The sequence below is a fragment of the Aythya ferina genome (genome assembly GCF_964211825.1).
Source record: "Aythya ferina genome assembly, chromosome: 11".
Lineage (NCBI taxonomy): Eukaryota > Metazoa > Chordata > Aves > Anseriformes > Anatidae > Aythya > Aythya ferina.
Genome location: NC_140307.1, coordinates 20,046,484 through 20,071,083, shown reverse-complemented (window position 1 = coordinate 20,071,083; position 24,600 = coordinate 20,046,484). Strand labels below are relative to the sequence as shown.

Here is a 24,600-nt window from a genome sequence, read left to right as displayed (position 1 = left end):
CATCCCGGGGCCTGGGGGGCCGGCCATCCACGTGCCCAGGGGGCCAGCCTCAGGTGGCATGGGTGCCGAGCCATCCCAGGGCCTGGGGGCCAGCCTCGGGTGGTGCCATGTTAAGGGGTGTAGCTGATTAACTGTTATGAGCCCGGTCGGATTCAGGGTACTGAACTACCACAATCACAGATTTCACTAATAACGCATTAACCGTTAGGGGTCCAGTCGGATTCACCAATAAGGCATTAACCATCTGGGGTCTGGTTGGATATTCACCTATAATGTGCTGGGGTCTGGTTGGATTCAGAACACTGAACTATCACAGTCAGGCATTCACCAATAACGCACAACCACGCTTACCCTAGTCGAATTTAATGAGAGCTATAATAATGCAATCAAGTGTGATTTATTACAGCAACAAGTACACAGGTTCTTTGGATTGCCAGCGATAGTGACTGCAAAAGCAAGCTAGCATGCATGAAATACACAGGTGTTACAGGTGCACAGCCTAGAAATTAATGCATTAGAAGGATCAACGACTCTAGAGAGATTTATCACTAAGTGTTCAAATCTCACCTAAAGGCATCCCAATGGGAGGGGGGGGAAGAGAGGCTCAGCTGGTCGACCGGTCCCAGGAGTCAGGAGGTCCTAAGGACCCTCGCGATGGTATCTCCCCTGATGGTGGTATCTTCCCTAACATCCCCTCTCTCTTAGGCCAATTTATATTATTTGCTATCTTTTAGGTGGAGCTTGAGTGACTCTAGTCAAGCATATCTTAGTTATGATTGGTGAAAAGTTCTCCCGTCTCCATTTAAAGTAATAGGCTCCGAGAAATTCAGAGCACATGCTCGGTGAGGGGTGGTCGCACCTTGGAGGCAGGTAGCTTTTGGGACGGAAGTGTGTTTTTGTATTATAATGGTATTATAATGAGCAAAAAGTACACTAGGGTACAGCATTTGTTAAAACAAGACAGGTCCTTGGCTCAGGGTAGCAAAAAGTGCAGCTTATCGGTCTCAGTGTGCACAAGAACAAAGAGAGTCCCCACCTGGTTACAGAGCCTAGCCATGGTGTCTCTACTCCACACTACACTGCGGACTGTTCCTTAGAGCTAGCACAGCAGGTTTCCCAGCACAATAGCATCTAAGGTTGGAAGCCTAGGGAACGCTCAGGTAATGCAGCTATGCCCTACCCTGAAAGCCTCTTCAATGCTGTACATCTTTAATTTTTATTTTCTAGTTACTTCAGGCAATTACACCACAGGCAGCTATGGGACCGGCTCTCCTGCAGCCGGTAGAAAAGTATGAGAAGTATAAAGAAAAAGTAATAAAAAGATTGCCAGGAACTTCAAAAATGTTTAATGACTATCAAGCTTCTTTTGAGTGTGTGTGGTTTTTGTTTTATTAAACTGAGTTTTATGAAACTACAAGAAAGGTAAAGATGGTGACAGATTAAGAAAATTATGTGCTGGACACTCTAGAAATAAAGACTAGTATAGGTACAAATCCTGCAAAACCCTTTATGTGATGTACACACAACATTTAGAACTGAATATTTACAGCTTAACATACAGTATTCATCCAGTGGAAAAGGTCATAGAGAGCATTTACATGAGTTACAGAAGGCTTTTTTTTTTTTATACTTTTTAAACAGTAGGACATTGAACAACTCCATGCTGAAATGGTTTAAATGCATAAGGCCAGAAACAGGTACTTCCATTACAGTTCATGTAATTACAAAAGTCTAATTGCGTAACACAAGTCTGATTTACCAGCAGAGAAACAGTTTGCTGGAATTTACTCCACTATAAATCAGTTTTCATTTATATAAACTGTCTCGAAGTGTCAAGTAAACATTAAAGTACGCAGAACATTAAGTATTTTTTTACAGGTTCAGCGCACTTCAGATTTCTCAACAAGGAACTACTGAAACAGCAATAAAAAGGAGCTTTGATTGTAATAACACAAGTGGCTTGACTTAAACAAAAAAGAAACCATCAGCGCACACTAACATTCTTATGGTGATTTCATGAACATTTACCAAAACACTAGCAAACAATACTTTATTTTCCTTTACAGCCAGTGCTTATTGGGTGAGAATCAATAAAACTGAAAGATAACAAAAGAATTTCCTTGTTAGCATTCAATTTCATGTTAGTATACATGAAGGAGACAATTCTACTGTAGAATGCGTTTACACCACATCTGTACTGTCTGTACAACCTTTCAAGTTTTAAAATAAAAACATAAGCAATTATAAATATTTTAAAGTACTAAAGATCTTTAACATCTAAATAAAGATTGCTGGATTTTCAAGACTGAAGTTTTTTCAGGAAGAAAAGGAGACAATCCAAACATTTATCATGATTGCTGGACTGATTTAGATCTCTTATTCCTTACTCCAGCTAGTAGACACACATCTGTCATTCTCAGTCATACTCAAGCTATTAATAATTAGAAAATAAAAATGAGAGTTCCCTCCACATGAATCTTCATGGATGGAGATACAAGCCAGATTAAATACACATGATTAAGAGTGACAGGCAGTGAACACATCCACAAGCCAACTACTCCAGCTCACTGCTCTCAGGCTTGATCTGCACAACACATCTCCGGACACACTCAAGATTCATTGACCGCTGCAGAGCCATGAAGAAACAGTGTGACTGAAACACGATGCAGGAAGAACTGCAAACAGGAAATCACCTGAAGAGCCTCAGATCATATCCAGCGTGCTTCCATACAATTTCACATGCCCGCCTCCTACCAAGACCCTACTTAGATGTCAACACTTAAATGGGAAGCAAAGGTCATGAGGTGTTACTCAAATTTTATTTTTAAAGCATGATTTTGTTGCTACATAAGTGACTTGTGTCTTGTTAGGTGCCTTGTTGCCAGCAATGTTTAAAAACAATTTTAGAAAAGTTCTCAAAATAATCAGGTAATCCTGGTAAGTGTTCAAGTCTGAGCACATAATAGATTTATTTTCTTTAAAAGTATATTTAAGTAGTTGCTATGAGAAATTAGAGTTGACATCTACAAAAGCTGCGTAATACTTTCAGTCATTCACAATAAAATTAAGAAACGTACATTACGCTCAAACAGGTAACAATACTTTAATGGATTACTCCTTAGTCACTGTACAGTCCTGAGCACGTTTTTGCAGGCATATGTCAGGTCATCATTCTTCCCCCACAAGTCCATATGACATACACCAGTTGGAAGAAAATTTAATACTTCTGAAAAGCAGTATCTTAACTTAGCTTTGGTAATTATCAGTGCAACTATAGAAACCTTTCATTTGCTTTTCAAAAACCAATTAAATTAAGGCAGGCACTATTGTTATTAAGATTCTTCCATCACCTTTTGACACTGATAGAGCAGACCATCTGAAAGAGCTGAACAAGGTGATCTGAACCACAAGGCCAGCATCCCTGAATACGTACGACAGTGCAGCAGACAGGGCACGGATGGAAGCAGCCGGCATGCCAGTATTCCCTCATTACCTTAGAACAACAGAGGTTATAGAAAAAAAAGAAAGAACAATTAGATATAGGTATAGTTCACAAACACTATTTTTCTCTCAACCTTCTGTTATCTTCTACTCTCATCCCCGTTCTTCATCACCAAAAATGTATGTCTCCTGCATGTAATTCCAGATTTATCTGTCTAATTGTTTCATTCCCACATTTTTGTCCCGTCCAAAACTCTTCAGTGGAATAGTTTGCTCCCTTGTAAAATCTGTTGTTTGCTGTTTGCTTGTACCTTGCTACCAACCTTCACAAACGTCTGAGTAAGGCCAATGAAGTCCTTAGGAGAGCATCCCTGCATTTACCATACACCCCAATGTTCACTACCTTGAACTGTAAGGTACCTGCTTCCATATATCTATTTTCCTAGGAAAAGTGGTTGTGAGCAACCTTATGGTGTATTTTCACTCACCTATAATATCTACTATGTGGAGTTTCAGCTTCTGCTGCAGCGTACTCAGAGCTGTTGAGAGGGAATCTTGAGAAGGTGACATTTTTATATTCTGTTTCACATCATTGGAAAGGGACAACCACAGCTTCCCAAAGTCTTCTGTAGTCATTTCCATTGGCCTAAAGTTCAGCACAAATCATAGTAAAATAAAAAATTCTTCAGAATAAGTTTGGTCTCCTAAAAATAAATTCCATTTCCAAAAGCAACTGAACAGAGCAAATAACAAACAAATGCAGATTAGTTTAAGGAAACCACTGCTCTTCCCAGCTTATTGTTAAAAAGTTTCTCTATATATTTTTTTTTTAATTTAGAAAGCTAAAGCAAGGAATAGATTATTCTGTATAAGTAAAAGACCAAAGTGAATGACCTTGAGATACCTGCCTGCTGAAAAAGTTCATCTAGCAAAAAGCCTACTGAAAATAAGGCTTCTCCCCCCCCCCCACGCAAGAGTTGTCTACTTTCTCACATAATGTATGGGACTTTAACTGAACTAAGTGATTTGAGTAGACACATTTATATTTTGATGTATTTTAAAACATCATGCCCTTTTTACCCTCCTGTTTATTTAGTTCCCAAAACCACATTCCACCTTTCAAGACTATTCCAACCTGCAGCTACAGTCAGCATTCTTTCTAGGTTTGTACTTCTTCCTGGACCACCACCCTCCCCCCCTTTTTCTTTTTTTTAAAGTATGAAAATAACAAATTACTATTATTATTACCAGCAATTTCTGTTGGATTAAAATTAGCTGCTCAAGATGAAGCCTTGTATTTTCATAGTCAATACACAAACCATCCTACACTTGTCTAATACTTGTTTGAATAGACATTTTTTTAAAAACTGCAGCTTATTTACCTGATGAAATCCAACAATGATAAAGTTACTGAAAATTCAAGGCAAGGTTCCATCTCTGACTGGTAACTAATGGAGCCAGGAAGAATTCCCTGTGTACAGATTTTGTCCATCCAAACACATTTCTGGCAATGTTCCACACTCTGAGCTTCAATTACAGAGAACTGGTGGGCAGGACTCTCCAAAATCTGCATTTTCAAAAGGAATGTAGAATATATCAGTACTGCTTGTCAAGTTGTGGAAAGGGCTAAGGTACAGCTATAAAACTTTTTAAGTGCTTTTTATTTCCATTGATTTTTCTTGGACTACTGTGGCCAGCAAACAGAGCTACCATTCTTCAGTTCTCATCAAGGACAATCTTTAGCATCTACAAAAGCATTATGAGAATTAAAACCGAGAAAGTTGATCTCTTTTTGCTATTTGCCCCCTTTTTTTTTTTTTTTTCCTTGAGAGGCAGAACCTGAATTCTGTAGTTCAGTCCCAAACTAAACTAATATATAAGACCAAGAAGCATTGCAACATACCCAAAGCAGCTTCAATTATGTAATAAAAGTAGAATGTTGAGAAATCATCCCCAATGTCGAGGATAACTTCAAGGCTGCTCAGCAGTCCTTGGCCTCTCCAAACAAACAACACAGACCACAACCATAGATTGTGGTCTATATTCGTGGGGTATTAAACGAATTACTAGGAAAAAAAAAAAAAAAAACAAACACTAGCTGTTTATTTCCTATCAATGCTATGGCAGATTTGATGTAAGCTAGAAATCAAAAGGAAAAAGGCTTCATAAATGAAAACTGCTAATTGGTTAAGTCAACTATAAACCAAACATTTGACTTAATTCTTGTCCTGTTATCACTTGCTGAGTGTCTACAAAAGGTTTTATAATTCTGTCCTTCCAGTAAAATTCACGGAGTCATGCCAGTATGTTTCTTAAACAGCTTTTAAAAAGTTTCATTCAAGGCAATCACATGCTTTTACCAGCTGGATTTAAATCCCAGGTGTAGCTTATTTCAAAAATAAACTGACTCCTCTCCAACATCAACCACATGCATAAGAACAAGAATGAAATATAACTGAGGTCTTTGAAAAGAAAACCAAAGCTTCACAATTTTATGATGCATTTTTTTCCTTCACAAGTCTGCCTACCAGATAAATACAAATAACGACCGCACAAGCCCAGTAGCCACAGCAATAAAGTTAGTGATTTTTCTGGCAACTCAGGTCATACCATTCTGAGTGCTCCTGGTTAGACTTGCATTCAGTTTCAAACTGAATGAAGAAGCTGAATTCAGAACTGAAGAATCATACGTGTTTGTTATAGAGAAGCAAACAATAGGAAATGAAATCAAAGTGAGTAAGAAAACTGAGATGCTAAATCAAATGACATTTTAAGTTTAGGTACCGAGACTTCTTTCATTACCCTTTAGGAGGTAAGTAAGAGACATACCACAGGTTTTAAGGGCACGTTTAGGGAAAAAGGCACATCTATTATATTAAACTAAATATGACACACTGAAATGCAAACAAAAGCAAAAAAAAAATCCAAGTAAATTTGAAATAATGGAAACCAAGTTTCTTACCTGAAAGTGTTCTGCTTTTTCAAACACTAAGTTTACAGTATTAAGTGCAGAACTCTTTTTATTTGAAGCAAACACAGCGAGCAACAAAGAGTCATCTTTCCACACCTTACATAAATACAGAGCTAAGGCATCGCTCTGACAAAGTTCCACTACTTCGGAATGAGGAAGCTCTTCTAGTTCTTTTGGTAAGGAAGGGACCGACAATGTTTTGTTGGCACTTTCACACAAAGCACTTGGAGAAGGCTGAAGAATTTCAATATTACCATCAGCAAACAAAGACAACGGTGATAGCGTACTATCTGAAAGCCTGTCATCCAGCCCAGGCTTTTTAAGGGACTGAGGTGTTTCAAATGCTAAGTTATCTTCCAAAGTATCTGAAGAACACAGAGAAGGTTTTCTTAGTCTTGTGTGTTTATTTCCCTCACAGTCTTTCTTGTTAACAGGCACTGTATCAAGTAAGGGACCAAAAGTTGAAGCAGCACTGTTTTGGATGTCTGATGCCTCTTCACTGGTTTGGGTTTCATTTATCTTTGATTTTCTTTTGAACTTCTGAGTAGCCACATCCATTTTCCCCATCTGAAAAAGAAAAAAATGGCGATGGAGAGAGCTTCCAGCAATATGCTGTGTAACTTAACAATGAAACAGAAGCAGCAAAGGCAAATAATGACCAACAAATTAGTTTAGATGACAAATACAAATAGATTGCAAACATGTTAATGGATTTAGTAACAGGCTTTTGTTAAATATCTTAAGGGGTGTTGGATTAGCCTATAATGCAAGAATGATGCTTAGGTTCTCCACAACAAACTGACAATTCTTATTAAAAGCAGCTACAGGTAAACATTTTCTGGTTAAAACAATAAATAAATACCAAAACATGAGTGAAATAATTTGATAATGCTAGTCTGATAGAGATTACTTTATGCTGAATTCTTCAATCTTTCACATTGTTATCATACATAAATAAAAAGGGCATTGAAATAGGATGCCAAACTAGCTTTACAGTCAAATGACTGCCAGCAGCTCTGCTGGCACAACTGGTGTCAAAGAACAGTTGTTAGTGAAAACTGAAAACAAAACCCTGAAGGTAAACAGAAGGAAGTTCTAGTCAATGAGATCTACTTCAGAGGTTGTTTGATCAAGTAGTATCCAACCAGCTTCACATTCATAACAAGTTACCAGATGACAAAGGTCACTTCATATAGTTTTTCAATTACATGGATCATTCACCTAGCTTTCAAAATGCTGATTTGATCTCTCTTTGCATAAATGTATTTTTAATTGTAAATAATGTTAAATATGAACTTCAGGCTGTTAAGTCACAGAAGAATCACTTACCAGACTGACACCAGCATTTGATCCTAGCCCAACAAACAATGTCGATGCTAACTGCTGCTTTTCTTTTTCTTCCTCGGAGAGGCTGGAAACTTGATCAGACTGAGATGCAGGAGGATCAATCACCCGTCCTGCTAATAAGTTGCCACAAGAAGCAGCCTGTGGCTCATCTGGTTTCCCAGCTGTGCTTTCTTTCTTTGGAAGATAGCCTTCTTTGCCCCACAACTTCCTTATTCCCTCAAGTTTCAGAGTATTTGTCCTTAAAAAAAAAAAAAAAAAAAAAAAAAAAAAACAGGACTGCGAACATTTTCATAAAAGCATGCCAGCACTCTGCTCTAAACACCATCTGCAGGTTTGATACTTTGATATACACAGGGAGCAGTGGAATACTAATGTTTTTCTATCTGCATAAAGTTCTATGTTAATAATGTCATTCATCACTTAAAGCATCCAGCAAATGCAAAGTAGGCAATAAAGTAAGCATAGATAACTTCAGCCAGTAGTAGACTGCATTTGTCAACTCAGAGATTCAAGCATGTTATAAAAGTAATCTGAAAAACATTTTCAGAGTGAATATAAACACAGTATCTGTATTTCTCTCCATGAGAAAAACTGTGGGAATCTCTACGTTTCTTTAAATAGTTCCACTGCTGATTCTTTAAAAACAATGTAAGTTAATATAAGAGGCTGAAAGTTATGAGACTTAGAAAGTATTTCCTGTAAGATGTGTTCAAGTTCTTGTACACCCTGAACTCCAATAGAGGTAAATTCAGACACAGGCTGCAATTCTTTCACCTAAAAGCCTCACTTTTTTTTTTTTTTTTTTTTTTTTTAAAACAAGCTGGTTGAAAAACTCAAGAGAGCTTTCATGGTTTCTTGTATGCCCATCTACCGGGGTATAAATGATGTAACTAATTTTTATGGAACTACAAAGATAGAATTTATTTGTACTGTTCTAAAACTTAAGAGTATCTTACACTGCAAATCTTAGCCTTATTTTGATCTAAGAAGGTTTCCTTAAAAGGCACATTAATTTAAGCCCATAAAAAGCAAATGTGGCCTATAAAAAAAACTGAAAGAATCTAGAAAAAATACTCAATTTAATCATCAGTTAATCCTGTCTCAATTTTACTGCATTATCATTTAAGTTGTTGCTCGTGAAGAACATGAAAAAACAGTTTAACTGTGTTAGCCTATTTTCTAGGTATTTCAGTGAAGATGTTATCCTGCATTTCTTCTTACATGACAGAAGTTTCCATGTTAAACTGTATTCTTTAATTCCGTTTAATGAAGCAAAGAGGAAGCAAAGGCTTATGATAATGACAAGGACATAAGTTCAAATGTACTTCAATTAAAATGCAAAGTAACTCACTCCTTATGCCCAGTCTCAGCACTGTTACCCGACGTATCAGACCCAAAAGATAAACCAGTGGGGGATTGTCTACCAGTGATGCCAGATGAGGACACACTTGAAGCAAATGATAATCCATACGGTTCAAAATTCAGAGCTGTAAGACAGACAGTCTTTTAGAATTATAGTAAGGCACAAAAAGGTAAGATTTTTTTTTTTTCCTGAAAATTGATATGCTGTATTACTACATGTCTCAAGCTTCCCAGTCAGGATCCTATCCTCATTAAAAACAGATGTGTCCGCTCTGAAGTAACTTCCACTTAGACACAAAAGAATGTATCTAAAAACATGTATTGATTTGGTAGCACTTAATTTTAAATTTTACCATTTTAATTACTACAATTATAAAGAACAAGCGACTTTATGGAGCACCATTAAAACAACTGCTTATCCTTATTATTTGTAGAGCAAAATACTGCACCAGATCTACGTAAATAAGCTTTTCTATTTGTTCATGCACCTACATAACACATTTTTGAGTCCACAACAGCATGTCCATATATCACCATCTGTTTTGCAAACATTCTTGGCACCTTGGGTGATAACTTGCTTTCAATAAGACTGGAAAATCAGGATGCAGGACCACCCACCTTATCCACGCTTTACCAATCAAAATGTAGTCTGAATACCTTCTAAAAATTGTTTTGGACTATAACTTAACATAAACAGTCATTGTTGTGTAAGAAGCAGAGCAAAGACTCTTCACTACAGCCCTGAGACTACTAATGGATGCACAGTCCCTTTCTCTCATCTCCACTCAGCCCTACACTTTCTTCTTCCCAAATGAAGAAACAAAGCAGAACTGCTGCGCATCTGGGATGAGAGAGGTCTCCTGACAAAGGAGGAGACAGTACTAAGGAAGTGTCCTGTTACATAAAAAAGCAGGAAGGAATGGATACAAGGGACTTCGTGATAATCAGCAGCCATATTCAGATTCAAACACTACCAACCTGTAAAAATTGGTTAACTATAAAGAACGTCAAAATAAACTTGCAAAGTCACCTTCCAGAATATTTATGAACATTCTTCCTAACCTCTATCTTACCTCCTAGATTTCTAAACCAGTGGAAGATGCTAATCAACACTTGTGATTATTGAGGAAAAACAGCATTCCAATCTAATTCTTACAATGTTTTCACTGCAAAAATGTAAGAACATTGAAAACACTGGACTGTAAAATGGAAGTTCTGCAGTCACCTTTTTCCTGAGAAAGCTTCTCTTCTTGTCTCTGGTGATGAGGCTTATATGGCGCTGCACCACGGCTAAGTCCCTCAGCGACAAACCCATCCAGAAAAGATAAGGATGCATCTACCTAGGCAGAATTAAGAAAAATAAGCAATGAATATATTTCCTGTACACAAGCCTGACATTACCAGAAGAAAACTGTCTTATCAGCAAGATTAGGATCTTCTGTCTTACTTCCCATACCTACCAGTAAAGCTGCTGTATTCCTCAGGCCTGTGAAAATGTCTATGTACAGAAATTATTAAGCAAGTATGTTGAAAAAGATTTGTAACTTAAATTAGCTCTTCCAATATTGACTTTTTGTCTAAAAAAATAAAAAAAGCACAGAGGGGAGTTCTCAAAATGGTTGACCCACCATTATATGAAAATATTGAAGCCAAAAAAAAAAAGAGACCCACTCTAAAACACCAGCAATATCAATACTATTTTCCCTCATTAACTATGGACATTCCAGTGCAAATTTTACTAGTTTCTAAATGGGAAGCAAAACCTTTTAATTAGGAAGCTGTACCGTATCAGTAAAACAGGTCTACATATAAAAAAAAAAATCAGCATACGCAGTTGTAATTTTGTTAAAGGTACTTCAGCTTACTAAATACTGTGTTCTATACTGAATAACAGAGCCAAAGATTCATCACGTCTGAAAAAGTATATTTCTCAAAACCCACTTTAAGGAGACTAAACAGTGATACTGGTCAGAACTGTCAAATAATTTATTTTGAAAACACTTTCTGTTGAATACTTAACCCCCTAGAACTACAAATTAGTTCAGGAACAACACACACTGCTGTTATCTTACCACCATGTCATTGCAACTAGCATCAAACGGAAGCAAGTTTTTCATCAATACTCTGTCTTCACACAGATGCTTCAATTCAAAGGCATGTTGTCTCATGCAAGTATCTAGAGAGCTACTGAACTCTTTGATTAGTTTGTCAATCGTTTTAGAGCAGGAGGTGTGTGATGCTATCTTGGTGACTGCAGCCATAATCCATGCTTTAGTGTCAGAGGTAACAAAAGTCTTCTTCAGCAAGCTGTGTAGCCTTGTCAAAATAATTTCTGGATCAACATCTGTAGCAAGGCTGGAATATTCCCCCAAAACCTATGCACAATGAACAGAGAAAATACACACTTAGACACGGAAGCGCGTTCAGTTTTTAAGTTAGTATGTAGGAACAAATAGTAACACAAAATCCACCTCACATTCAAAAAAGTATCACAGATGCTGGAATAACTAAGATCTTAGAACTTCCTATTCAAATAAAATGAAAGCAAGAGATTCTGCATAAGGGAATACCTCTCTACCAGATTTGGACTCCTAGCATTTATTTATTTTTTAACATCTTTTTCACTTTAAAGCTGCCTACACTAAGTAACCGACACATAACAGTACAGTAGGCAGTACCACCATACTGGCTCCAACTGCTCCAGTCTGCTACTGGTTTAATCACTGGTGTATGAAGGTCGTAACTGCTTTCAGTAGCATAAGGAAATCTGAAGACCCAACTGCATATCGCAAAGGCATTCCAGTCCTACTGCAGGAAGACAGCTCTATCAAGCCTACACAATTGACTAAACTGTCTCCAAACTGCTTGAATGAGATAAGGTCTTACACGTGTTCTAAATTTCTCTATCATGGCAAATGCTTGAGGCGATCTTTGTGTTTATCTCTGTAGTTTCAAACTCTTAGTTTCTTGAAGATCAAATAGTTGTTCAAAAAGAAAGCTAAACAGCGATTAGGCCCTTACAAAAAATGGTTTGTTCATACTGCAGCATCTTCCTTGGATGGTAGCTGAATATTAAACAAGTGTCAAAGAATACTATCACAGGACTCAGACAGTTAACTACAAGGCTAAAGCTGCTTTTCATAACCACATCTGGCCTAACTCTGATAAAAACAGAAAGGCTCTCAGCACGCAGGCAGGTGAGTTGGCTGCTAAGCCATCCCAGTAGTAAACTGCCTTGAAAGGGAGCACATTAGCTTTTTGATAAACTATGACAAACTAAATAGTTTGTTTGTCACAGAAGAGGTCATTATATTTCAGTGTATTATCTCATCTTCGAGTAAAAATACAATAATCATTATTAAAATAAAATAATTAAAAACATCACCACCTTTGACAGTTTGTTCACATCTATGTACTCAATTTTCACCACGTGTCTACCTTACCCAACTCATAACTTGTAGGAATTTCTGTGGATAGAATGTATTTTCCTCTTCAAGTAATGTTAAATAAGACCGTACTGCATACGTTCGCAGCTGTTCATCTTCTTTTCTATCATCAAATCCTAGAGAGGAAAACAAAGTGTATTTTGCTTGAAACACAAATGCCACCTGTATCAACTATTATGTCAACGCGTATTTTAAGAAAGCAAGCCAGACAATTAAGTAACAGATATAATTCTTCAGAGCACTTGGTGAGTTACCTTCAGCCAAAAGCCTCAGAAAGTTGTTTGGGATGTCAGGATGCAGAGCATCACCTCCAACTGAAAACACTGCATTCATTGTTTGGATGAACCACCCATTGTCAGGGGCATACCTGTCCAGATGTTAAGGAATGAAGTGCTAAGGCATAACTTTTCTTTTCCTTTTTAGTTTGCTAATCAATACATCTTAAGTTGTGAATGAATAAATAAACAATAGAGTGAAAAAGAATGGTTTAAGCAGACTTCATGCAGCAGGGAGACATTCACACAAGGACTTAGTTCTGAAAACATGCTCTGTTGTATTTCAAGCTCACATTTGTCCCATGGTAGCTTTCTAGAACTTTTTTTTTCTTTGAGTTTATCAAGTATTATTTGATTAATGATAGATTGGCTCTTTGCAGCAGCATTTTGCTGTTGTTTTACTGAAAAAAATAAACATTTAGAAGTACTCCACAGAAAGCAATGTTGCTTTTTATATACTTAAAATTTGAACAGCCTAACTCTGGAGGTTAGGAAACATTATTTTTGCCTATCCTCAAACCAACCCTGAAAATGCACACCACTGAATGGAAATTTTCAACTGTAGAGAAAAGTGAGTACAGCTTGTTTGTTTGCTGGCTGTTTTGTTTTTGTACTACTGCCTGTGCCACGCAGCATACAAATGGAACAGTAAGGTACTTCCCCACTATAAACAGCTTAAAACCCAAATATCAGACAAAAATACACACAGAGAATGAAGCAATGGCAAGTCTCGCAGTGATACCCACCATATACTGAATGTCTAACCATCATTTATATTTCAAGCATAGTTGATCAATCTTTATTTCCATGAAAATGTTATCTTCAAATCTATAAACCAAGATTTACCTGGCAGGGAGATCATTCTCACAATTACAGAACAGCACGCAATACAGCAATGAGACATCTCTCTATACAGTAGCACAGGACTTCCAAGTTTTAAATTACAAATACAAGGTTTAAATACTAAACCCCAAAGCCAAAATGAAGGATTTTAAGTGCTATTACTCCCAGAAAAATACAACATTCTAGTCATTTTTATACAAGTTTTCTTTTGCTTATTTTTTGCATTTGTAAGAGTGGAAACCGCAGATATAGCAACTTGATTAAAAAGATCATGAAAGATGCTTTGAAAGGTACAAAAGTAACGATTGGCTGAGCTCCGACTCAAGGCTTCTAAAAATAAAAGGATATTTCTCAGCAAGTTCTGCTACTTTGCCAGATAAGGTGATGATAGCATATTCTTCCTTGCTTTCTTTTAAGTAGTCAAGCATCTTCTGAACTATGACTGTCACATTCTGTCCATTTGTAATTCTATAAAGAATCTCTAAAGTCTGAAAGAGAAAGCAAAAGAGATTTGATTGGTTCTGATGATTCAAAACAATAATCAGGCAAAACAATAACACCTTAGCACAATGCCAAATTGAGCAACTGTCTTTACTTGGCAAGTCTTAAATGAAGCATGCTTCTTACCTGCACAGTTTATCTCAAGTACTGATAGAAAGAGCAGTTATAAACAGTATTAACGTGACACAATATGCTTCTTACAATATTCGTTTTAGAAAACTTACCACCCATCTTATACAGTAACTTCATTGGTTGTTTTTTGAAAAATTCACTGACCTCCCTTTTAATAATAGGATCTGGGTGGTCCAGACATTCAATTATTGTCATCTGGTGCTGAAGTGCCAGATTAGGATCCTGCTGAATAACACAGGTCAGAGCCTTTAAACCTAGAATATAAGCAATTGAAAATTATATACAAGAATATGCACCATTATGGCAAAACTGAAAACTTGTTAATGAAATCATCCTTACCTAAGTATTTCAAATTAATTTTGGGTGACAAAACAAATTTTCCAATACACTTGGCAGCCTTTTCGAGTAGTTCAGATTTGGGGTGAATTGTATAAATTGTTTGGACACATTCAAACAAGATGGCTAGGGAAAAAAAAGCAAATAATAAGTTTTACATAGTAGAATTGTTTAATACATAACAAGCAAACAGACATACACACTAGTATGATAAAATTATGAGACTGAATGCAGTACATTTAATATTTTAAAGCAGTCTTGTACCTTACTCAAGTGTCTACTTCCAAAGAGCTGGGTATCCCATAATTTCAGTTTTTAAGCAGATACTTTGTACACAAATACATTTCCTTTTTGCAAACAAGGGATATTCTCACCATACATACTCCATTCAACTTAGAAATACACAGCTAACACTGTAGTACAGCTTTAATTACATATCCTAACAGCAGACATATTCCTTTTCTGATAATCCACTAACATAAAACATAAAAGAGCAAATCATGGTTATTCTGGTTTAGGTGGCTGAAATATTGCCACACGCATGCAGTGAAGCGAGAAGAGTTTGGCAAACAATTCGTCATTACTCAAAAAAAAAAAAAAAAAAAAAACCACAAACTGAGAACAAAGTAGAATATAAAATGGCATGGGGACCAGTTCAGGTTTATGTTGAATCAAAATTTTTTGCACAAAAGCAACACACACCTCAACTTTTACTGGGTGTCTGAAGCCCACAGAAGAGATTAAATTCTTACAGAATCAAAAAAGAAAACAAACTTAATGCAACATTTTAGTTACAGTGTACAAAAGCATTTGAATAATTTAAATGATTACATATTTCCTTCACCTTGCATTTGGATCTGCTTTAGCTCATTGACTGTAACAGGGAACTGCAGTGCTGAACTGAACTGCAGAGTACCTGCCTATGTAATAACAGGATGAAAAACCATCTCCTTTTATATACATATAGATATATTTTAAAATATTTTCATTTAATACCTAAATGTTACTATAGTGATTGTTATATCTATTAATATTTCTTCATTCTTGTTTTATCATATAATTAAATTAATATTGTTAAATCAATATTATTTGTGGTATGTATACACACAAATACATACGCACAGACACTGATTAATTTGATCAGCCTTTGCCACTCCACGTACAACTTCATCTTTAAAAGTTCTTCCAACCCTGAAGTCTCCTATAGTAGCTCAAATGAGCAGACTGTGACAGTCTTTAGATGAAAGATTTGAGGCAAAATGTTTTTAAATAATTCATGATTTCTTAGTTACAGCAGTAAACCTAAATCATTGCAAGAAGAGAAATGCAGTTCCTGAGTTTAAAAACTTTTCACAGCTGAGAAAAAGGTAGAAGTGAACTTAATGATGCACAAAAAAATAATTAATCCAAGTTAACCACCTACAATAAGTAAAAAACATACAATAACTAAGGACTTTGTGTAAAAAAGAATAATCAGTTATAATCTTCTTTGATCTCTTATCACTGAGAAATATTTTATAAAGAGTTGATTGCACGTGAACAAGAGTTACATATCTAAATTCTGTCTTTGAATAAGTCATGATAAACCGCTCATTTTGGCCCCTTAAGCACTTAGCACAAGTCTACAGTTACTAACTCCAAGTGCAAACTGTCTGTATTATAAGGAAACATTCTTCCCAGTATCTTGTATGTTCTTGTCTCATAGAAGCAATAAACCGATTATACAGAATATATGACAGGTACTTTCTCACAAATTATTTACTACAAGGTAATAATTTCCTCCCTACCCCTGTTTTTGGTGGAAGTAACGCTTACACAGTGTTCAGAAAATAGGTACAAAGCAGGCATTACGCTAGATCTAGAGCTCTGGTCCACATTCCCCTTTTAAAGTCAGTTATAAAACATGTCTTGATTTCCTCTCCATCCCATCAGCACAGCTACTGTGGCATCACCTATTGGGCTTTACTTTAACAATAAAGTAACAGGATGGAGCTTTTTTGGTCCATGTACTGTGAAGCAGCTCTCAGGTGTAGGACTCTACAACATCAGATCTGGGTGCTTAGATGCACTGAAGTCTTGCAGAAAGGAAGGCAAAGCAAAATCCAAATGAATTATTCCGCTTCTTATTAGAAAGCCTTAACAATGCAATTATTCCTTTTGATTTTGTTCTAGCAACAAATACAGCTTTCCCTGCAGAAAGGATAATGAAATTAACATAGTTTTAAAAATTCTAAACTGAGATGTGTGTCAAAAACATATTTTCACATGCACTGCTATCACTGAATAAAAACAGCACTTCCAGAATTAACTGTTGCTAGAGAAAAAGCCATACACAGCTGTAAAGAGCCAATGCGGTCACTTGCACATGTACTGCCTTTACTAGAGCAGAGAAAATATCAATGGCTGAAGATCTAAGCATTTCTCATAAACAGGACTGTATCACTAGGATTTTTCTTTTACTATGTACTTCAACTTGGACAATGTTGAGAGCTTTCATGAAGAAGCTAACTTCCTGTATTTACAGGCAAGGGCAACGCAAACATAAGATAAAGGCTTTTCAGTCAAGATGAATTCCCTCTAAATAATAAGTCTGTTTTACTTCAGTAATAAGAAACTTTGCTGTTCAGAAATATATCGCTTGTTCTACAATTTACTAGTCAAACACCTAAGAATACATTTCTTGTACAGTAACAACTGGATTTTCCAGAAGTGCTGCATATGTATTTAGCGTGATCAAGTGCTCATTTTCAACCTTTCCAAATACTGGTAATTAGATAAAAGACCCTCACCCACCATATGTAATATTATGATTTATTTCTGCTCTTCTTAAAGATTCATCCAGAACATCATACATCAATTCGCTTGTCCTGTTTAACAAGAAATATTTTAAATTCTTATTTGCAGCATGTAGTCTTAACTTCCAAACAGCCTAAACACCAACATTAAAATCTGCAATGCAAATTATTTGTATCTACAGATAATTTGCAGCTTTCAAAAGAAACATTTACCATATAACAAGAAAAACGCGTCCATTCTACCATATCACAAGAAAAAAAAATAGGAAAAGATCACAGATAACTAGGTACTCACAAAATTATACCATTTTTTAAGTTATCTTTACTGTGGAACTTTACCCAGTTGTCTCATAACCTAGTAACATAACTTTCAGAAAATATATTTCAATAATATTCCTTAATTAATTGCTTAGACAATCCAGAAGCTGAGAAATTAATTTCTCTATTTGAAAAGTATCTTCTCAATGGTTAATAATGAATTAATGCATAAAAAGTACAACTCTGAAATCCTTTTACAAGAAGACAGAAAGGTTGTCTATGAGATACTGTTTATAACTATATTCTTTGTGCATTCAGAGTATTAATTACAGAGAAAGACCTGGTTACCTTGGATCATCTTTTCCTAACAGTCCTAATATTCTTAAAAGCTGAATTTGTAACCATGGCGCTGGCACACTGTGATAGTTGAAGTCAATAGGAAGCTTTCCTCCCACTACCTGTTTCAGGATCATTACAAAACTCTCTGTCAAGTCCTTATATCCAGATGAGTTTTCCTACATAAGAAAGAAATACAATTGAAATACTTTAACATAACAACTCAAAGTACAATATATAAATTGAATACAATCGGAAGTGGCCACTATTTCTTTAAATCTCTTTCTACTCTCATCCCTGAATATCTACAAGCTCCTTATTTTAAAGCATTTGTTTCTTGCACTTTTGCAACAAAAAAAGAATGAATTTAACTTCAAGGCAATGGAAAAAGAATTAGTCAAATTTCAGTGAACCCTTTAACATACTGCAGAAGTTAAACTTGGTCTCTAGTTAAGGATACAAATGACACTGACTTCTTGCATAATCCAAATGCTCAATCTGTCAAACTAGATTGAGAGCTAGTGTGAACAAATACAACATATCCACGATCAGTTAAGTTACCTTGTCTAACAAGTATATTTTTGTAGCAACTTTGCTAAAAAGCTTCTGTACAGTATAGTGTGCTTCAAATAAAGAAACGTATGAATAACTGCTACGGTTCAGATGTGCTTCTAATTCTTTGCCTACCTTAATCATTTCAAGATAAATATGCAAAGAAGCAGCCATGACACCAACATCCCTGTCACATAAGGCTTTCCGGAACTTATCATGAATATGCTGGACTTGGTTAGGAGCAATGAGATAGAATTTATATAAAGCTTGAACAGCCTTTCTTCGGATAATTTCCCTGAAGAAAAATGAGATTTACACAAAACAAAATCAAGATATTGTGTCCTTTATGTACCTGACTTAGCAAAACAACTTGCACTTGTTATTTCTACAGTAAACTTACTCATAGTATGTTATCCGCTAGGTATGAGATTACATAAATAATCAAACTAAGGTTATGCATATCTGCAAATATACTTTAACCAATAAGGTTTATAGGAAGAGCTTTATAAAAAAAAAAAAATAAAAGCAAGCATTGAAAGGTTCCCGGTCTGATTCTCCACTTACTCTACAAATACCTACATATATTTGTTAAAAGGACTCCAGCAGACAAGGTAAATTACATTTACCTATCAAAAGTGGTTATTAACAAAAATAATACCTGTTCAATGCTCAGTCAAGGGTGCAAATAAATGAGACAAGAATACAAGAGAAACTAAGAGGAACAATTTCTGAAAGTAATGACAAGAAAGATCAAATCAGAGAAAAAACATCAGTTTACTAAAACCACCTACAAGCCTAAGCCACTCAACCTTACAAGGCCACTTGCAGTTGTGTAAATTAATACGTACTTCGAATGCTGGAGCTTGTCTTCTATTAAGGGAAGAACAGCTGGAATCATCTCCCGTGGAAAGATCTGACTAACAACAGTTAATGCCATGCACACCTCTACAAGATTAGTGCTCTGTAAGTCCTATTACAAACATTGAAATAAGACAGTCAGTTTTCATTTAGACTTCAGTTTTGTATAGACATAGCCCAAACTTTTTGCAAGATGGCTGGATCCAGCTCACCTACAGCAAGCATCCTGCTGCCAGCCATGATATTGTCTACTTGAAGTGTCATCTCTCACTAAGATGACCAGGCTCTTTCCTACTTTCATACAGTAACAAGCAACTCCTCACACTCACATTACAGAACTACATTCGTATTCTAAATTTATGTGAGATCAACAGAGAGCTACAATCAGCATTTGCTTACTGAAAGAGTTTGATGATTATAAAACTAAACCAAGTCCCCAGCTGGAGAAGTACATGAGTCACTTTACACTGACGTTAACAGCGTTCTCTCTAGCACCTTTGATCTAGCCCAAACAATTTATAAAGAAAAGATGAGCAAGCTCAGTAATAGTACCAATTACATATTTTTACACTAAATTAAGACATTATCTATGCCCTAAAAAGAGAATGCAAATTACACGTGATATTCTACAAATGAGGAAGAATTTAAAAATTTCCTATCTGTCCCAAATACAATTAAAAATAGTAGATGCAGCTCATTGTAACCATCTAAGGAAGCACGGATGGATTCATGAAATAGGATTAGAATTATTTTTCAAAACAAATCAAACGTTTAAGATTTCCAGCTCACATCAATATTTACTCCAGCCATTTGCCACAGTGAGGTTTTAGTGCTTGTTTTGGTTTAGCTGTTTGAGGATTCTTATTTCTCACTTCTTTCCATAACCCTACCAGTTTCAAAACAGATTTTTAAAGATTATAAATGGTTTCCATCACAACAGCAAAACAAGTACCATTTTCAGTCTTTAAGTTTCTGTGACTACTGTAACAAAGTAATCGCTACATATAAGGGATGTAAGTTACAATTGCTCCATGTACTAATACAGAAGATGACTCCTATGAAATATTATTAGGTAATGGATTTTCAGTGTCACTCCAAAGCATATTTTCAGTTTCTATCAAAATTGCCAAAATAACTCAAAGAAGCCAACAGATACTTTATGTCAACTAAAAGCAATTCATTCCAATATGTATGCGTGGCTCCTTCTGGAGTTTAAAACTATAAGCAAAGTTTGATGGTATTTCTCATGGGTAAAATTTAAGAAAATATTGATTCAATAAAAGGAATGCCAAGATTAAACAAAAGAGTGAGATATAACTAGTGAATACACAGCTGAGATGCATGGCTTAAAATGGAAGAATTGGTCAAGGTTAGTTAACCTCCAAACCTTCAAAAGCACTGTACCTTCACAACTGTGTTGACAAGTAGAAGCAGCAGTTCATGATTTTCATGGAGAAATAAAGAAACAGCCAAGTAACCTATAAAAGAAAGCAGCCTCCATTAATACATACAATCAATAAGCAACTTCAAGACAGAAAACTTAAGCATGTCTGTAATACAAGAAGAGTTAAACAAAAAAAAAAAAAGTAGTTAAAAAGCCACTGATGGATGGCAGTAGCTCATGTTTTAAGTATCAAGACTTCCTTTTCTTTGCAAGCAAACCTACTGTATTTAAGTTGCAGTAAAGCTCAATAAATAATGGCTAAGAAACCACTTGCTGTGAGAAGTAAGATACTGTTAGGAGCTAGAGAGCAGTCAAGAACATTGTGAGAAATCACTTTCTGCATAGTGAACGTCTCCTCTGCTGACAAAAGTATATTCCTAATCAAATGCACTTCCTTATATTTGTTTCTCTTTCTTCAAAAGATATAGTTCAGTTTCAAATACAATTCTGCACTCCAAGTTGAACATAACATTATTCCACCACCCTATGCCAAAGCCTCCCTGGTTATTTATTAACAAAAAAGAAACAATTCCAAAAGCCCAGAAGAGAAGCCTGCCAGAAACCTTTTTCTTCAGAGAAAGAAAATCCTCTTCCTTTCAAACTAAGGGAGTTAAAGCAGGGACAAGGAGAGCATGTCACCACTCAGACATATACTGTAGTTATTTGTATTAGAGGTGGATCTTAGTCAGAAAAGGCTTGGCTCTTTTAGGACTTGGAAATCAAAATGAACAACTTAAATTGTAGTGTCTGGACTATCAGACATTTGAACCTATCTGCTTGTGGAAATACACTTGATCAGTTCAGCAAACCTGTAAAAATGTAGTTCACTTTGATTCATCGAGGCTAATATTGGGTAAGAGAATAACTTAATATCTTAATTGAATCAACTGACAGTGGTTCCTTAAAGACCTTGGTATATGGCACCAAGAACAGACAAGGTCAACCTTATATACCATACATAGCTGCAAAGCAAAATAAAGAAACAAACCACATACACTCTTGATGACATCTTTTTGTCATATCAAAGCTTAAGGGCTCTTTGTGTCTGGGGAACTTTAAGTCCCTTCATTAAAAAAAATAAAAATGTTGCTTCACCAAAACCTACTTAAAAGGAACCCTAGCATGGAAAGGTCTCAAACTGATTAAACTGATTAATAACAAGATGCACTGGTTCTTGACACTTACAAAGGTCATATAAAGTTTTCTTCAAAACAGCTTACCACCTGCCCTCCCAGGTTTGGTGAAGATTGAAAATCTTAGTCACTACCAGAGCATCTGTGCACTGGCTTTCATTATTCGGGGAAAAAGCAACTTTAAATCATCACTTGTAACATATTTTCTCAGAAACTCCAATACTTGAGTGGATGATCCAGATGAAATTCAAACAAAGGATATCAAACAAGCATATCCCGCAAGACACTGCCTTCCTTCTGTGTATGCAGACATAGTATTGCTTGGAGTTAAACCATTTTCTCTGCAAACAAGAAGAAATGTCTTCACTAGGCAGTTGAACCAGCAACTGCAATAAATTCTCCGGACGAGACAGGCTCACAGCTACTTCAAACAAAATCTACTCGAAAAGGTTTTATAGCCACATGGGCAGGCAAGGAAATCAGCTCCATGAAAATTCAAAGAAATCTGAAATAGCCTTTCATATTTCCTCAAGAACTTCTACACCTATGCTCTAAGGATCTCCCCATTTGATTCATTTCTTACAGAACATTACAATCACCAAAACAGATATAAATATTTCATTTATTGCAGTTAGCAGCGTGGCCTTAAGCTCATTACAAAAATTCTAAAGAAATATCTGCAAGTTAAATGCTGGAAAACCAGTACTGTGCTTGCGGTAATTATCTGACATCAACAGTTTCTTCTAACTTTGTATTCTAATGCTCAAAACAAAGTCAGATCCTGACAGAAACTCATATTCACCTTGGATTTAGTTTTTAATTGTATTTCTTGCAAATTACTTGTTTATTAGTGCTGCATTTCAAAAACACTGAAAGAACAACTGATGACTTAAAATATTTTCCCTTGCCTTCTGTTCTAAAAGTTCACAAACTAGGGACTTGGTTATTTTCAAAAAGAGGAAAGACTACAAAATGAAATCTTGAAAGTAGAAGAACACTTTGAATAAGCTGTATTTTTACATGTGTTACAAGTTCTACGAAGCTTTAAGAACGCTGTCTGAAAAATACGACAGGGCTACAACCGCATACACATACCAACTCTTTTCTCCAAAAGATTTCCTTGCTGTGCAAGCTTGATTGCATGGATATATCCAAAAGAAGACTCGTATCCCAGCATTTCACAATAGATGAGTCTCACCATACATTCTTTCATCAGTCTCTGAAATACCAAAAATAAATTACTGAAGCTTTCCTGTCAGCCTTGTTTCACGTGCTTCTTCACTGCTCTAATGGAGTAGAGGAGTTTGACAGCAATACATGCAGGTTCATAGAAATTTCCTATATATACATACACGAAATCAGAGTGCTCCTGATTTTTTTGTTGTTATGAACATTCTTTTGTGAATCAATAATGATTTTTGACCACAACAGCAGAACTCTCCATATAGGTCCCTCAAAGTTGTTATCTAATTTTGATTACCATACATATAATCAACACCAAATTAGCAATTTAAAAAATATTATGAAGTAATCTCAAGCGTTAGATATCACATTGTTAACACAATCTTTAACCAGTCGCTACGCTGACCTAGAATGGGTTATCACATATATGAGGTTAAGACTTTATTTTCCCCTTCAGATCTGCACCAATTAACCCAAGCCAGACATATACATCAAGTCCTACAACTCAGACATGAGCAACAGAACACATGACAAAGCACAGCTTCTTACATTGCAGAAATTAATTATAAGAACGTCAGACTGCAGAGAATATTATTTGATAGAAATACTTCATCACACAACTTTTTTCCTACATTATTTGAGAGCACAGTACGACCGGACTCTGAATACGATATTGCCCCAATTTGTTAATAGAGAACAGAAGTACAGTACCCTCACTATTTTAACCAGGCTCCACATACATTGACATCTGTACTTTTTAATGGTGATGATTATGTGTCTATGCTGCAGATAACGCGTTCACTAGGCAAAAAGAGTGGGGCACGCTGTTTCCTTCACTTTGTGTCTGCTGCTCCTGCAGACTAACAGGACTTACGAGCGTAGTGGTGGGGGCAGAAACCATTGCTTTCAAACTGGCTATCTCCTGCTGGATTAGCTTTTCTTCTTCCTGGGAAAAGAAATTAATCTGACTTGAAATCTTGCACAGCTTTGGAGGCGACACACGGAGCAACTAATGGTTACTCGTTTACGAGGATCTCGCGGGCTGCTCAGCACCGCGGGCACAGCCCCGCTCCCCGCCGCAGCGCTGCTGACACCCGGCCCCGCGCGGGGGCACCCAGCAGGGCTCGGAGCCCACCCAGCCGCGGCCCCGGGGACCCGAGGCCCTCGCGGGGCGCGAGGGGAGGAGCAGGGAGGAAGGCCCCGGCGCGTACGTGCTTGGAGGTGAGCGCCGTGATGCTCCTGATCAGGCTGCCGAGCCGCGAGCCGGCCGACGGGCGGCCGGGGCCGGGCCCCGCGGGGAGCTGCGGGCCCAGCAGGGCGGGCAGCGCGCTCAGCGTGCGCTCCACCACCTCGCTCATGGCGCCGCGCGCCGCCCGGAAGCCAGGGCC

General features: G+C 36.7%; 1 protein-coding gene across 6 annotated transcripts; it reads right to left on the bottom strand.

Moving 5' to 3' along the window:
- Positions 1 to 1,361: 1,361 nt before the first annotated feature.
- Positions 1,362 to 24,600, bottom strand: AP4E1 (adaptor related protein complex 4 subunit epsilon 1). 6 transcript variants are annotated; one of them, XM_084532783.1, is made up of 22 exons: positions 24,424 to 24,500; positions 24,087 to 24,158; positions 23,126 to 23,249; positions 22,254 to 22,371; positions 20,858 to 20,931; positions 19,444 to 19,565; positions 18,731 to 18,890; positions 18,056 to 18,222; positions 17,448 to 17,521; positions 14,658 to 14,780; positions 14,463 to 14,572; positions 14,034 to 14,173; positions 12,822 to 12,934; positions 12,565 to 12,683; positions 11,194 to 11,496; positions 10,347 to 10,461; positions 9,111 to 9,246; positions 7,742 to 7,997; positions 6,404 to 6,979; positions 4,824 to 5,008; positions 3,930 to 4,087; positions 1,362 to 3,493 (listed from the first exon to the last, which is right to left on the bottom strand). In XM_084532783.1, exons 3-22 carry the CDS (start codon positions 23,171 to 23,173, stop codon positions 3,333 to 3,335), a joined length of 3,258 nt encoding a protein of 1,085 aa, XP_084388909.1. In that variant the 5' UTR covers positions 23,174 to 23,249; positions 24,087 to 24,158; positions 24,424 to 24,500; the 3' UTR covers positions 1,362 to 3,332. The 6 variants fall into 6 exon arrangements, with proteins under 6 accessions (XP_084388909.1, XP_084388908.1, XP_084388910.1 ...); XM_084532782.1 differs by lacking the exon at positions 22,254 to 22,371 and having other exon boundaries at positions 24,424 to 24,600; XM_084532784.1 differs by lacking the exons at positions 24,087 to 24,158; positions 24,424 to 24,500 and adding an exon at positions 23,924 to 24,054.